We start from the raw sequence: 16,189 nt of genomic DNA on the forward strand, positions 1-16,189 counted from the left end.
TGGAAATACATGTTATACCAGTTGAGGACACAGAGTCAGATTCCAAAGTACCTAGTTTTAAATCCAGGCTCCACCACGCTACACCACCGGATAACTCCAGGCAGCTACTTAGCGTCTCTGAGCCTCCATTATGACTTGTAAGAGGAGGATAATACCCATCTCATAATGTTGTTGTGAGGATTAAAGAATTAATCTTCACTAAGTACTTGGGCCTGAGCCTGATCCACTCCAAGGGCACAAACAGATGTGGGTCTGTTGTTGTGCGGTTGCTGTTGGGGATATGTTGACAGCTTTGGTGGGGTGCACTCACTCACCTCCCCAAACCCTTATGTTCAATTACCAGTAATGGGCATATCTTGAAAGAGTAGTAGGAGTTCATAAAATAATACACAGGTCATACTTAACACAGCAGCTGGCCCATAGAAAGTATCCAATTATTATTGGGAACACCATTATTCTACCGAATGGGCCTGTCCCAGGAGAAGAAAGGACCATGGCCTTTACTCTGGGAAAGACCCTAATGCCCATCTCCTCCCCAGTCCAGTCCAACAGCCTAAGGAAAGATGTCCTCACAAACCTTCATCTTGACCAATCCTTAAGCAGCGACTCTAACAGAAAGGAAAGCTCAGAAGATCGATCCAAACGTCATCCATTGGAAAATCGTTCAGATTTGTGGTTTTCACTTAGTCTTAGAAGAGAATCAGAAATCCTTTGCCCACACAACCAACCAAAATGCAGAGTTATGGATCCCCAGTCCCAACTGACTCACTGCAACAACCTCTGTCCGTAAGGCTCAAGGATCTTGGGAGGGGTGTGGGGGTAGAAAGATTTGAAAGAGCCAGAAGACTAGGAAGTTTGTTGACAGACTGTGCCTCCTAGAAGTGTCAGAAGCTACATGACGTCTCGCCAACACAGATGGCTAAACAGGAGCTGAAAGATGGCACAGTAGACATGTGAATGGATACAGAGGAAATCCCACAAGGCCTCAACCCTTGACAAACAATTACAGGCAACTTAGGCAACCAGAGAGAGATTGGAAGGACCAGCAATGGATGGCCCAATGTCAAATGGTCAGCCCTGACAACATGCATACAAGTAACATATGATATGAACAGGTCTTATTTATGTACTTAAGAATGTATATGTATGTATATATACACATATATGTGTAACAAAAATTAAAGAAAAAGAGACATGAATTTGAAGGTGACAAGGGGTGCATGGGAGGGTTTGGAGAGAAGAAAGGAAAGGGAAATGATATAACTACATTATCTCAGAAAAATAAAGTATTATTTTGAAAAAAAGAAAGCCTTGGTCATAAATTTAAAAATGTCCAGCCTATGTGTCTTGTTGTTGTTTGTTTCATTTTGTTTTTGTTTGTTTTGTTTTGTTTTATATTTCTTCTAATCCCCAAACCTCCTGGCTGGGTGGTATCCATATATCCCATGAGACTGTTGGGGGATGCTCTTGGTAATCGTTCCTAACACAGTAGAAGTGCAAAGGAAGCTCTTGCTTCCTTTGAGAGTAGGCCAGACCTCATTGGCTGGCTGGAGGGGTTGAGAAGGAACCTCCTAGGGGAAGAGCCCATAGCCATACCACTGACAGAAGAGACATTAATTCTTTTGTTTCAAGAAGCTTTGTTTAAAAGAAAACTCTTCTGGAAGGGCCACCTGGCATGTGGAGACAGTGGGCCAAAGTGGTCTGGCCTAGAGAGCAGTCTCTTCCTCCAGCCTATGTGGACAAGTGGGTCTTGTGGTGACTGCAGATAAGACCGTTTTCATCTCATGAAATCTTTTTTTAATAGTTTTTTAAAGATTTATTTATTTATTATATGTAAATACACTGTGGCTGTCTTCAGACACACTAGAAGAGAGTGTCAGATCTTGTTACAGGTGGTTGTGAGCCACCATATGGTTGCTGGAATTTGAACTCATGACCTTCAGAAGAGCAGTTGGTGCTTTTACCCGTTGAGCCATCTCACCAGCCCGAAATCTTTTTTTTATTGGGTATTTATTTCATTTACATTTCCAATGCTATCCCAAAAGTCCCCCACATGCTCCCCCACCCACTCCCCCACCCACCCACTCCCACTTCTTGGCCCTGGCATTCCCCTGTACTGAGGCATATAAAGTTTGCATGACCAATGGGCCTCTCTTTCCACTGATGGCCAACTAGGCCATCTTCTGATTCATATGTAGCTAGAGACACGAGCTCTGGGGGGGGGGGGGGAATTAGTTAGTTCATATTGTTGTTCCACCTATAGGATTGCATATCCCTTCAGCTCCTTGGGTACTTTCTCTAGCTCCTCCATTGGGGGCCCTGTGTTCCATCCAATAGCTGACTGTGAGCATCCACTTCTGTGTTTGCCAGGCCCTGGCCTAGTCTCACAAGAGACAGCTATATCAGGGTCCTTTCAGAAAAATCTTGCTAGTGTATGCAATGGAATCTTTACTCAAAGCTCATTTCAGTCTCTTCCTCTTCTGGGGAAAGAATTGGGTGGGTAGCAGAGATAAGATATACCTTGCAAATGGGACATCTGGGGACTCTGGGATCCATATGACATGTAAGGTAAACTCCAAACACATGTTCCCTTGAAAGGAGAGACTACATGGAGGAAGGCAACCAGGACTCTAGGGCTCTCTCATGTCAAGGAAAATAGACACGGAGATGAGGAAAGTCAGAATATGCAGAGGGCGCTTTGTAGACATGTCAGGTGCAGAGGAATGCCTGACTGCATTGCCCTTCCAGGAAGGGCAAGGGAGGCTCTCTGGGAAGGGTGAGGATGGGCTTGCACAAGGCAGAAGCAGAAGATGACTCAGAGAGGACTTAGTAGGGAGACAGAACCAAGGATAGCATCCCAGTAAGGCTAAGGGTCCTTGAAAGAAGGATCATGAAATTCTATGATCAAAGAAAGACAGACAGACACACAGACACACACAGAGAGACACTCAGATTGACAGAGAGACAGACACAGACACAGACACAGACACAGACGACACAGACACAGACACAGACACAGACACAGACACAGACACAGACACAGACACAGACACAGACACAGACACAGACACAGACACAGACACAGACACAGACACAGACACAGACACAGACACAGACACAGTCACAGACACAGGCACACGCACAGACACAGACAGACACAGACACAGACACAGACAGACACAGACACAGACACAGACACAGACACAGACACAGACACAGACACAGACACAGACACAGACACAGACACAGACAGACACAGACACAGACACAGACACAGACACAGACACAGACACAGACACAGACACAGACACAGACGACACAGACACAGACACAGACACAGATACAGACACAGACACAGACACAGACACAGACACAGACACAGTCACAGACACAGACACAGACACACACACAGACACAGACACTGACACAAAGACACAGACACAGACACAGACAGACACAGACACAGACACAGACACAGACACAGACACAGACACAGACACAGACACAGACACAGACACTGATACAGACACTGACACTGACACAAAGACACAGACACAGACACAGACAGACACAGACAGACACAGACACAGACAGACACAGACACAGACACAGACACAGACACAGACACAGACACAGACACTGACACAGACACAGACACAGACACAGACACAGACACAGACACAGACACTGACACAGACACAGACACAGACACAGACACAGACACAGACACAGACACAGACACAGACACAGACACAGACACAGACACAGACACAGACACAGACACAGACACAGACACTGACACAGACACAGACACAGACACAGACACAGACACAGACACAGGCACAGGCACAGGCACAGGCACAGGCACAGGCACAGGCACAGACACAGACACAGTCACAGATACAGATACAGATAGATACAGATACAGACACAGACACAGACACAGACACAGGCACAGGCACAGGCACAGGCACAGGCACAGGCACAGACACAGACACAGACACAGACACAGACACAGACACAGACACAGACACAGACACAGACACAGACACAGACACAGACACAGACACAGACACAGAGAGACTGCTATGCAGCAGAGGCTAAGACTCTGGAAGCAGACCTCCTTCATCCTTCAGCAGAGCCCAGGCCCTGGAATCAGGCCTCCTTTATTCTTGCCACACTGGCCAGCTCTCTTTGGTCAGAACGCATTTCTCTTACTTCATCTTCTGGCCTAAACGAGCAGCATCATTCTTCCCACCCCACCACTAGAAATGGCCACTTCCTGGTCTGCTTCGTGTGACCCCACCCCATCTGACCACAAAGCTTTGTACAACTGGCCACCAAGCTTTGATGATCTGATTACTCAATACTTAATGTGTAGCTTGTACTCACTGCATTCATTCAGCAGACATTTATTGAGCACCTACTATGTGCCAAGCTTTTGGAATGTGTCCACAAACAAAATTTTTGTATGTAGTAGTGTTTTAGGATGTGCCTCTCTGTTTGTGATCTGTGTGTGTGTGTGTGCCCAGCTTTGCTCTTAAAGCTAGAAGCTCACCAAGAGCAAAGATGAGTTCTCCCCCATCCTCCAGCCTGGAACCCTGGGAGCACTGTGCAAAGAAAACCTTAAAGAGGGTGTTGAGGACAAAGCAAACTTGTGTGTTAGGTGCTTCATGCAAACACCTCTACAGTGTGCAGTCGATGGTGGGCAGATGGGAATGCAAAGAGCCAAGCTCATCCCTTCCACCAGGGTCTGGTGCACAAAACCTTGTGTTACCTGATTCTCACCCTGAGCAGGTATCTTCCCTCCCTGGTCTCCGTTCTTCAGAGCACTAACCTCAGAGAAAACGGTAAGAATTGCACGGGGCGGGGCTGCTGGTGCAAGTGCTCACACGACAAGAACACTTATTGTTCTTGCAGAGGACTCAGCATCACAGCTCTCCACAACTCTTGTCCCAAGGACTCTGACACCCTCTTCTGACCTCCATGGGTACCAGCCATGAACAGGGTGCACAGACATATGTGCAGGTAAAACACTCACACACATTAATATAAAATTTTTAGTGAATGAATTATACAAAGGCCAGCAAGATTTCCCAGTGGGTAAGAGTGCTGGCTGCAAAAGGAGACGACCTGAGTTCAGTCCCCAGGATTTGGATGGTGGGAGGAGAGAACTGATTCCCATAGGGTGCTTGCTCTGACCTCCACTCACACATTGAGTGAACACATGCACGCATGCATGCACACACACACACACATGCACGCACATGCACATAATCCATGTCTATTGCTCTGTTGGAATGGTACTTTGTGTGAAATGAGGCTGCCTGGCATCCAGAAAGATTCTTTTTAAAACTGAGGGAGTACAAAATACACCCTGTAACCACTACACACAACTACAGCTGCATCAGAAGATGGGGAGAGATGTCCCCACGTCCTCCCTTCCACATATGGACTAGACCAGGAGCCTAGCTGAGCAGAGAAGGGACTGATTCCTTGGGTACAATGAGTACACCGTGAATGAAAACATCAGAAAGCGTCACAGAGCAGAAGCCAGACATGAAAGAAGACCTGTGATGTGAGTCCATCTGTGTAGAATTAAAAACCTGGGGGGCTGGTGAGATGGCTCAGTGGGTAAGAGCACCTGACTGCTCTTCCGAAGGTCCAGAGTTCAAATCCCAGCAACCACAGGGTGGCTCACAACCATCCGCAACGAGATCTGGCGCCCTCTTCTGGAATGTCTGAAGACAGCTACAGTGTACTTACATATAATAAATAAATAAATCTTTAAAAAAAAAAAAAGAAACACATGTAAACATCTCTGTTGTAACTTCTTAAAAAAAAAAAAAACCTGGAAAGTGGACAGATATGCCACTGGTTTCAGAACCAGTGGTTCTAAAACTAAAAATAAATGAGGAATAAATAATTATAAGATCTAAGTTCTGTATCACCTAGGCCAGAGGAAGGTACAATCTCTGTTATCCCCTCCCGCTCTACCCTCCAACAATTCCTCATCTCATTCCTCCACCCCTGTCTCCAAGAGGATGTCCCCACACACCCTCCACCCCACCAGACCTCCCCACTTCCTGGAGCCTCAAGTCTCTTGAGGGTTAGGGGCATCTTACACTGAGGCCAAACCATATATATGCGGAATATGTGTCAGGGGCCTCGTATTAGCTGGTGTATGCTGCCTGGTTGGTGGCTCAGTGTCTGAGAGATCTCGGGGATTCAAGCTAGTTGAGACTGATGGACTTTCAATGGGGTCACCCTCCTCCTCAACTTCTTCCAGCCTTTCCCTAATCAACCACAGGGGTCCTCTGCTTCTGTCCATTGGTTGGGTGTAAGTATCTGCTTCTGACTCGTTCGGCTGCTTGTTAGGCCTCTCAGAGGACAGCCATGCTAGGCTCCTGTCTGTAAGCACAACATAGCATCAATAGTGTCAGGCCTTGAAGCCTTCCCTTGAGCTGAATCCCACTTTGGGCCTGGCACTGGACCTCCTTTCCCTCAATCTCTTCTCCATTTCTGTCCCTGCAGTTCTTTTAGACAGGAACGATTCTGGGTTAGAGTCTTTGACTGTGGGATGGCAACCCCATCCCTCCACTTGATGCCCTGTCTTTCTACTGGAGGTGGGCTCTACAAGTTCCCTCTCCTCACTGTTGGGCATTTCATCTAAGGTCCTTTGAGTCCTGAGAGTCTCTCACCTCCCAGGTCTCTGGTACATTCTAGAGGATCCCCCCTCACCCACTTCCTACCTCCTGAGGTTGCCTATTTTCATACTTTCTGCTGGCCCTCAGGGCTTCACTCCTACCCCACCACCACCACCACCACCACCACCACCACCACCAATACCTGATCATGTTCCCTTTTTCCCCTCCCTATTCTCTATTCTGCCCAGATCCCTCCTTCTCTCTGCCCGGCAGTGATTGCTTTCTTCTTCCTCCCAAGTGGGATTGAGGCATCCTCAGTTGGGCCCTTTGGCTTGCTAACCTTTTTGAATTCTGTGGATTTTATCCTGGGTATTCTGTACTTTTTTTTGGCTAGTATCCACTTATTAGTGAGAACATTCCAGTGTGTAGAAGCTCTTAAGGACTCCTGTTCATGTGTTTTATTCCTTACTATAGTGTTATGTCATACCAGCTATAAATTCTCCTGTCTGTTGGTGTATTTCTCAATAAAAATGACTTTTAACTTCTGTAGCTACAATGTATTGACTCTACACTGTTAGAGCCACAATGTTAGAATGGTGTGGTTCAGCCGACCTCTTGTACCCTCTTCCCCCGCTCTCTAACTCCTTTCTTGCCTTCCCACTTCAGTTTTCAGTGTTTCCCTGGAAGCAAACAGGCTAAATGCCCTGCTGAATGTTCAAAATTTCTCAGTGAATAATAGACCCTGAAGTCCAATGAAATGGTGTCACATGTGAGTGTCTTTGTTTCTCAATCTAAATTGCTTCTTGGGGCTTGAAACCTGCTTAGCAAGAGCTAGGCATTAGTGATGGGCTCATGATTCTGTGGCCTGTTTTGATGGGAGTTCCCTTGGCAGGAAAGCCCATCTGTGAGGTGTTGCTTGACTCAGCAAATGCTCCAGGGACATCTGGCCATCCAGTAGCTGGGGACACTGTTGTGGGCAGTGCCCAGAATGGTTTCAAAGAGCTTCCAACACTTTGGCCCAGCTTTCTGAAAACATGAAGTGGCAGCAGGTACCACACCCATCTGGGTGACCAGATGACCGGCGCTGCCTGTGACTACACATCTGTCCTCTCAATCTCTGAATGTGGAAGCCAGAGCTCCACCCTGAGGTTTCTTCCTTCCCTACCCTTTCACCAAGCCCACCCCTTGCTCCTCCCTAAGATCCTTCTGCTTGCCTGGGCTCCCAGGGACTTCCATGCCGCTGTTCTATCCACTTTGCCTTCCCATGTGGTTCTCGTAGGATGCTCTATTGGAGTAGAAATGGCTGGTGAACAACTAGGGCACATTAATGAACCAAAACTAAAGAGGATGCTGGTAGCTAAAACTGGTGCCTTTTAGGGCCTCACCAAGCACCTCTCAGCTGATGCCATCCCCATATATGCCTGAGAGCACACACACACACCACTAGCCCCTCCCATTCTACCTGTTCCAATCACTAGCTCTGGCATCTTCCTGCCTTCCACTGTCTACATTCAGGGATATTCACCCCAGCCAGCATTCTCTATCCTCTGGAACTTTCTCAGAGACTAGGAAGTGGAGAGGTAGTCCTCATGTTTGTGGGGACAAAGGATTAGCACCTCCCATATTCACCACATGACAACTAGGAGACTTTGAGAAAAATTATTCAGCCTGTCTGAGCCTCTATTTTCTCTTCTGTAAAAACAAGAGAAATAGTGCATCCCTCAAACAGCTGGAGTATGAACTAGAGATTGTTTCTTGCTTATATTGATGAGCAAACAGTAGGTAGCCCATTATGAGCACACAGTAGGCAGCCCTTGATGAGCACACAGTAGGTAGCCCATGATGAGCACACAGTAGGTAACCCATGATGAGCACACAGTAGGTAGCCCATGATGAGCACACAGTAGGTAACCCATGATGAGCACCCAGTAGGTAGCCCATGAAAAGGAAAGCACTCTTGTCAAAGTAAGGTGTATGTCCCCTACAGAGCCCTCGCTCCTTGTAAAGGGGGAAGTGTTCTCAAGCAATCCAACTTCAGAGCCACAATCTAACATGTGATCTCCCCTGATCAAGTGCAGGAAGAAGTGCCCAAAACATATTATCAATTATTCTGCCCCAAATGTTGACTGGAAATGAGCCAAGCCTCTAGCCCCAAACCATCTCAAAGAATTGTATCAAGCAGTAGCTGTATCTCATATGTGCTGGGCAATAAATAGGCACCGCTCACAAGTAGGTAGTGGGGTCTTAAACGTCCACAGCATAACAAGAGAGCCAGAGAGTCAACTGACTGAAACTTTAGCTGCCACACATACCTATGCTGTTCCATGGAGAACAATCAGTCTAAAGCTCTGACCTCCCACACAGAGGGCTTCAGGACAGGTGTAGCTAGGTAAACGGTGAAAACCAACTTTAAAACAATCCTCGGACAGCTGAGGAAATAGACTACGGAATGGATTGGAAGTGCTGTTCTGGTTTTGCTGTTGATTTCCTAGTATATATACATATACATATACATATACATATACATATATATATATGTGTATATGTATATATACACATGTGTGTGTGTGTGTGTACTGCCTGTATTTTTAAGAAATGTATGTTGAAGGAGGTACGGTATTGCTCAGGGCCAGAGTCCTTGCTAGTCCACTCAAGACTCAAGAGTTTCATTGCGGGGGGGTAGGGGGTGTGGGGTAGGGGGAAGTATGGTGTTGAAGTACCTAAAGACTATATGCCACACATTCTGTAAACACTAGTCAGATTGTAAAGGACTGAAGAGACGAATACTTAGCCCTGCACTGGGTGCTGCCATGTCCGGAAAAGCAATGTTCAGAAGTCAGAAGGCACAGCAGCGAGGGACAAGATCCCGCTCTGCTTTGACAGAGATAAGGTCCTGGACCAAAGCCATCGCCAGTTGGAGTTGATTACCCAGCCTTGCTTGGGTACCGTCCTCCCCACACACTGAAGGCACAACTGCATTGGCACCCAATTCCCAGCTCCCCTCTATGCTTAGCTCCTTCCTGCCCTCCCCAAAGCTGAAGACTCAGAGTGCGCATGCCCAACCTTGGGCACTTTGAAGATGCAGCATGCTGAGTGCCTCAGGCACCTGCTGAGCGCCCCAGGCACCTGCTGGCAAGCTTTACAAAGAGGAGGGTGCGGGCCACTCCACCATTAAAGCACATTCTAGAGAGGCTTGGACAAGGCTAACCGCCCAAGCCCATAAAGTCCAATTGCCTCAACTACCTTCTTAGCCAAACCCCTATGAAGCTGCCATAAATAGGACCCCAGTGCCTGGACTAGCACATTGGAGCTGCCATCAGGACTCCGGAGCTCCCATCCAGAACGCTGCAGCCCATTTTCAGAAGCACCATGACTTGTGGATCAGGATTCTGTGGCCGCGCCTTCAGCTGCGCCTCAGCCTGCGGACCCAGGCCAGGCCGCTGCTGCATCTCTGCAGCTCCCTACAGGGGCATCTCCTGCTACCGCGGACTCTCAGGGGGCTTCGGCAGCCAGAGTGTCTGCGGGGCCTTCCGCTCTGGCTCCTGTGGACGCAGCTTCGGGTACCGATCTGGAGGCATCTGCGGGCCCAGCCCCCCCTGCATCACCACCGTCTCTGTCAATGAGAGCCTGCTCACACCCCTGAACCTGGAGATCGACCCCAATGCTCAGTGTGTGAAGCATGAGGAGAAGGAGCAGATCAAGTGTCTCAACAGCAGGTTCGCGGCCTTCATCGACAAGGTGGGTGTCCTGGACCAGCAGAGCATGCATGTTACAGCCAAGGCTGGACACTGAGTGGAACAGGAGGCAGAAAGCCCACTCATACTGAGCCTCTAGTCTCAAGAGAGAGGATGCACAGGGCTCACCTGTGAGTCCTGAGAGGCAGTGGCCAGGCTGTCCTGGGCACACCCTGACTTCAGGGAGTCCCAGGAGCTGCAGCATGGAACTGGGGGCAGTCCAAGGAGGGAGGCTGCACTTCGGCTGACAGGAAGGGTGCAGACTACTGGAGGGATGGACAGAGGCCTTCCTAGTGAGTGCCTCTAAATGGCCTGTGACACCATCTCCCTGGCTCTTTGTCAGTCCCTGGGATGTGACTATGGGTGCTCTGCTTGTGGGGACTCCTGACTTCCTGGCTTCAGAGATCGCTGAGCCCAGCATAGGACACTGAAGTGTCCACCTGGACTCCTGAGTGTAGGCACTGACCCTGTCCCTTGTGCCCTCTCCTAGTGGGAAAGTCAGGCAGGACCAAGATAAGGGCTCCTTCTCAGAGCCCCTCTACTTCCTCTCCACCATCAGCCCAGATCTGCCCTGAACCCCTTCTGTCTCCCATGGCAGGTGCGCTTCCTGGAGCAGCAGAACAAACTGCTGGAAACCAAGTGGCAGTTCTACCAGAACCGCAAGTGCTGTGAGAGCAACGTGGAGCCTCTGTTCGAGGGCTACATCGAGGCGCTGAGGCGGGAGGCTGAGTGTGTGGAGGCAGACAGCGGGAGGCTGGCTGCTGAGCTCAACCATGCGCAGGAGTCCATGGAGGGCTACAAGAAGAGGTGAGGGCTCTGGGTGAGGAGCTGGCTCAGGATTTTGCTTAGCTGGAAGCTCAAGGCACAGGAAGTAAGACTGTTTCCAAGAAAGTATATGAGGAGGGCATTGCCAGATCCTGCCTGCCACCTATGAGATTTCTGTGTAGGCAGACACCTGACAGAGCCCTGTCTGTGATTAGGCTCTGTCTAGCTCAGCTGGAGACAATCTAGCCGCTCGGCCGGCTCCCTTCTAGGGGAAGACACTCTAGGGCAATCTGCCTGCTCCACTTGTCCTTTGTCCTATAAACTGTGGCAACCAAGTTGATACAGCCTAAGTTATTAGGAGAGCCAGGACCCAGCCCCAGAAAGTCCACAGATCTAGGTGCCCAGTCCTTACGTCTCTAGGTCTTTCAGCAGCTGGAATAAAAGGAGTAAGTGATGGAAAGCTAGGTCTACATGGCCAAGAATATATGATGTCACTTCCCACAAGAATATATGATGTCACTTCCCACAAGACACTGAGGCTGAGCCTCCATTCCTCTCCTGAGGTGACCTTCAAGCAGAATGCTCACAAGTTTCCCATGAGCCCTACACCCTAAACTAAAACAGACAGAGATCTCTAGATCACTCTGGATCTGACCAGAAAGTCCTTCACGGGGCTGGAAGGATCAGCGGTAAGGATCCTCCCTGCTCTCTCTGCTGTGAAAATGGGGGTCAGAGACTAAACCCTCACTGCCTGACCTCTCCTCTCTTCAGGTACGAGGAGGAAGTTTCTCTGAGAGCCACAGCCGAGAATGAGTTTGTGGCTCTGAAGAAGGTGAGTAGCAGGTGGCAGAGGAACGTGGATCTCCCCCATCCCCCAGGGGCACACTGTGCTTGGAGAAAAACAATGTTAATATCAGGGATGCTGTGAACCTATCCATGGAGGATTGGGAATTCCCTGAGAAGCACCATGATGAATGTCATGTCAGGCCTGTGACAAAGGGCAAATTGCCTGGAAAGTCTGGTGGCCCTGAGGCAGTGTGTGGAGTGCCACCAAACATGAGAGTCTCCACAGAAAAGAGCTGCCAAGTGCATGCTGGGAAGGGAAGCAGAGACGATTTGCACATACAATCACTGGGATCCTTCTCCCTGTGCTGTGTGGGATGGATGAAAACGGGCTCATACCTCCCTCTTTCCCAGGATGTGGACTGTGCCTACCTGCGCAAGTCAGACCTGGAGGCCAACGCAGAGGCTCTGACCCAGGAGACCGACTTCCTGAGGAGATTGTATGAAGAGGTGAGGGCAGCAGCCAGGTGGAAGTCCAACAAGTAGTCTGTAGACAGTCATTCTGTGACTGTGAAGTCCTGCGTGGACCAGGGGAGGACTGAGAGGTTGGCAGAGTGTGTGGGGTTAGGCTGAGCTTTCAAGAAGGTTTTGATTGCTGTCTCCCTCCTCCTGCAGGAGACCCGCATCCTCCATGCCCACATCTCAGACACCTCCATCATCGTCAAGATGGACAACAGCCGGGACCTGAACATGGACTGTGTCGTGGCTGAGATCAAGGCTCAGTATGATGACATTGCCAGCCGCAGCCGTGCTGAAGCCGAGTCCTGGTACCGCACCAAGGTGAGAGGTCAGGACATCTGTCCTTAGATGAGACAGTGGGAAGGACTCCGGATCTATTGGAAAGGGCTTCTTGCACACCAAGAATCACAAGAAGATTGCACACAGCTCTAGGCTGAGGAGGCAGCCCAGCCTGACCACTGTGCATCTTGCACACCTAATGTGCTCACTGGGTCGATGTCACATCCTGGGCCTCATGGGCATCTCTGTTTCCCCAACATCTAGTGTGAGGAGATAAAGGCCACAGTGATCCGGCATGGAGAGACCCTGCGCCGCACCAGAGAGGAGATCAATGAGCTGAACAGAATGATCCAGAGGTTAACTGCTGAGATCGAGAATGCCAAGTGCCAGGTATGTAAGGTTCAGCTGCTCTGGGACCAGAGAGGCTGGATGTCTGCTCAGTGCCACACAGCCAGCATGTGTCCTGCTTGGAGCTTACCATTTATGTAGTCTCCCACCTATTTGCACAGCTGGGTTTCCTGATCATGCTCACTCAGGCTGACCCATGTGAACAAGGCAAGAGGCTGCTTCTAGAATGTTCCCAACTGTTGGGAAAGACTGGATAGCATGCTGGTGACAGACAGTGAGACCCAGGGACCCTTGGCTATCTCCACTTCTTTTGTGTCCCCAGAACACCAAGCTGGAGACTGCTGTGACCCAGTCTGAGCAGCAGGGAGAAGCTGCCCTTGCTGATGCCCGCTGCAAGCTGGCTGAGCTGGAGGGTGCCCTGCAGAAGGCTAAGCAGGACATGGCCTGCCTGCTCAAGGAGTACCAGGAGGTGATGAACTCCAAGCTGGGGCTGGATGTCGAGATCACCACCTACAGGCGCCTGCTGGAGGGCGAGGAACAGAGGTGGGTCCTTCTCAGAGGAATCAAACCCCATCTTGCCCTTGACTGGCCAACAGCCAGACTCTGGAGGGCAAATCTTCCATTGGTCCCTTTGAGGCTGTGTTTATAATGGGTCATGTTCTGACCAACTGTTGAGGGAAAATTCTGACTTGTGGAGCAAGGTTGTGGTGGGGGGCAGTGTTTGATACTACTTTGGGCTTCATAAGTTCTTTCTTGTCTTCCCCCCCAGACTGTGTGAAGGTGTAGGAGCTGTGAATGTCTGTAAGTATTGGGAATTTGGTATGGACAGATTTACTGCCTGTGACAGGGGGCAGAGTGTGAAAGGAGTTTACATGAGAACTAAAAGCAAAACAGAAGCTGCCACAGCTGCAGGGGGAATTTGAGGTCAGACTAGAAGACTAGACCTTTACATGGAGATGGAACCAGATGCCTCATGGGAAGGGGTCTGGCTTTTAACTCCAGGAATTCAGGGTCAGGGAAAAGGGGCTTTCCTAGCTACCGCCCCATGACCCCCGCCCCTGCCCACACTCTGATACATTTTTCTGGATCCTCAGGTGTCAGCAGCTCCCGAGGAGGAGTCGTATGTGGGGACCTGTGTGTCTCAGGTTCCAGGCCAGTGATCGGCAGTGCCTGCAGCGCCCCCTGCAGCGGGAACTTGGCGGTGAACACAGGCCTGTGTGCACCCTGTGGTTCAGCTGTGTCCTGTGGCCGTAAATGTTAAAAACTGAATTCACATCCTGGCCCTGGCATAGCATTTCGCCCTGAGCCATCGCTAGCTGACCAATATTGGGACCTAGAACAAGGGGCTCAGTCACTTGCTCACTTTGAAGCGACCCTCTCACTCTAGGCTCCTCTGGTCTCTCTAGACCACGCCCTTGTTCTCAGAAGTGAATACTGGCTTCTAGAAGTCCCTTTGGAGCTGCAGGGTGGATGGGGAGTCTGGGGCAGGGCTAGAACACCACCTATCCTGCCTTAACTGTGAGCCAGTAGCTAGAGAGCCACAGTCCCCCCTCCCTCTAATCTCTGTCTTGATCTGTTTCCAATAAATTAATGTAGTCAACTCTGCACATTGTCTGTGTCTCTGTCAGCCCTCTAAGGAGCCAGGGTTCAAATCTACATCACATGGAATCGAGACCGGAGCTTCCAGGAACCGGCTTTGTCCCTGGGCTCCCGTCAGTCTTAAATATGTCCAAAGCCCACACTCGGCTCTCATATGGTGCAGTTTTGCCCACCCTACCTTAAAAGTACATCTCCTGAGATAGAGAAAAACAGCCTGCAGAGATGAGCAATGGCTGGGGCGGGGCCTGTCTCTTAGTTGAGGGGCGGAGCCGCATTGTGGATCTTGTGTTTTTCTCTCTGCCGCCCAGAAGGCAGCCAAGCTCTTTGTAATCTTTGGACAATAAGCATCGCGTTCTACAGCGCCTGAAGCTTGAGGAAACATCACTGGTGTCAGTGGGAAAGACTCATGCCTGAGTAATTGACTGGAATTCTAAAGGTCAAAACCCTTTAACTTGGCCTCCTTTTCTTCACGGAGTCCCTTTGGGGTTTGGAGCCCTTCCATAAGCTGCTGCCTTGCCTCAAACACGGCAAACAGCGCCAGCACCACTACGGAGGCTGCTCTGTCTCTTCCCAGCCAGCCGAGTAAACGCAGGCTGTGTGCTTGCTCTCTCTGTACCTGCTTGCACAACTCTAAGATGAGGTTTGCAACAGGGATTCCCCAACTCAGGTCCTGTGAGAGAGGAACTCAATTACAGGACCTGCCACAAGCAACCACTATCCGCATTTCTTAGTTATTGCTCTTCTGTAAAATATCAAGTAAAATATCTCCAGGAGCCTCTTATTACACATATATTCATGAACAGAGATCACAAGCTTAGAGACAAATGCCCATATCCCTGGAGCCACCAAACTCCTTCATAGATCCTGCAAGTAGGAGCTGGAACATACATCTTATAGCAGAATGCATCTCTAAACTTCTACTCCCAGGTTCAGAAGACGTAGCAGAAATGGAAGCCCTGCCCGCCCTCCCCCCACACACACACCTACACACAATGCAGACTCTTGAGAGAGCAGGACAGAGTGGCCAGAGCAAAGGCTCATGTCTGAGGTTGAGTCGAGCCAGAGCCAGCCACCCCTGATAGGCAGTGCTCCAGAGGTTCCTGAGTATGTGGCTTTCCTCAACAGCCCTCACAGCAAAACATAGCAAAGCTAAGAAGCAGGGCCTATGTCCAAACTCTAGCCCTGAAGCCCCAAGCCCTCTGTGATTGTTTCAGAAGCTCATATCAAGCTCCAGTCCTCAGACACTTCTCCACAACCTCCCTGTCAACCTCGCTGCTGTCACCAGCCAAGCCCGGCCTTGAGGGACTACCAGGCTACCCTACTGTCAGTCCTTCATCTTACCAAGTTCTGATCCTCTCTTTTCTTCTTCCCATTCCTGTCACAAAACTTTCACATCCTCCAAGCTTCAGGCATTTGTAAGGGAATGGTGAGCGTAGAATAGGGTTGTGAGCAGACACCACAAGTGACGGTAAATCTAGATCATCAGCTTAATCGAATCAACTAAGAAATGTGTTT

General features: G+C 49.6%; 1 protein-coding gene across 1 annotated transcript; it reads left to right on the forward strand.

Moving 5' to 3' along the window:
• Positions 1-10,016: 10,016 nt before the first annotated feature.
• LOC110310460 (keratin, type II cuticular Hb1) lies at positions 10,017-14,336 on the forward strand. The gene is made up of 9 exons (XM_021183448.2): positions 10,017-10,385; positions 10,980-11,188; positions 11,918-11,978; positions 12,344-12,439; positions 12,605-12,769; positions 12,992-13,117; positions 13,398-13,618; positions 13,845-13,876; positions 14,170-14,336. Exons 1-9 carry the CDS (start codon positions 10,017-10,019, stop codon positions 14,334-14,336), a joined length of 1,446 nt encoding a protein of 481 aa, XP_021039107.2.
• Positions 14,337-16,189: the final 1,853 nt, after the last annotated feature.

Source organism: Mus caroli, unplaced genomic scaffold (genome assembly GCF_978045245.1).
Source record: "Mus caroli unplaced genomic scaffold, Mus_caroli_1 scaffold_16, whole genome shotgun sequence".
Taxonomy (NCBI): Eukaryota; Metazoa; Chordata; class Mammalia; order Rodentia; family Muridae; genus Mus; species Mus caroli.

What these genes read in the sequence shown, in the direction of transcription:
- LOC110310460 (XM_021183448.2), top strand. Translation starts at nt 10,017, where the DNA reads ATGACTTGTGGATCAGGATTCTGTGGCCGCGCCTTCAGCTGCGCCTCA. An exon ending in TGAGGAGATTGTATGAAGAG is followed by an intron (nt 12,440 to 12,604) that starts GTGAGGGCAGCA and finishes CTCCTCCTGCAG; the next exon opens with GAGACCCGCATCCTCCATGC. An exon ending in CTGGAGGGCGAGGAACAGAG is followed by an intron (nt 13,619 to 13,844) that starts GTGGGTCCTTCT and finishes CTTCCCCCCCAG; the next exon opens with ACTGTGTGAAGGTGTAGGAG.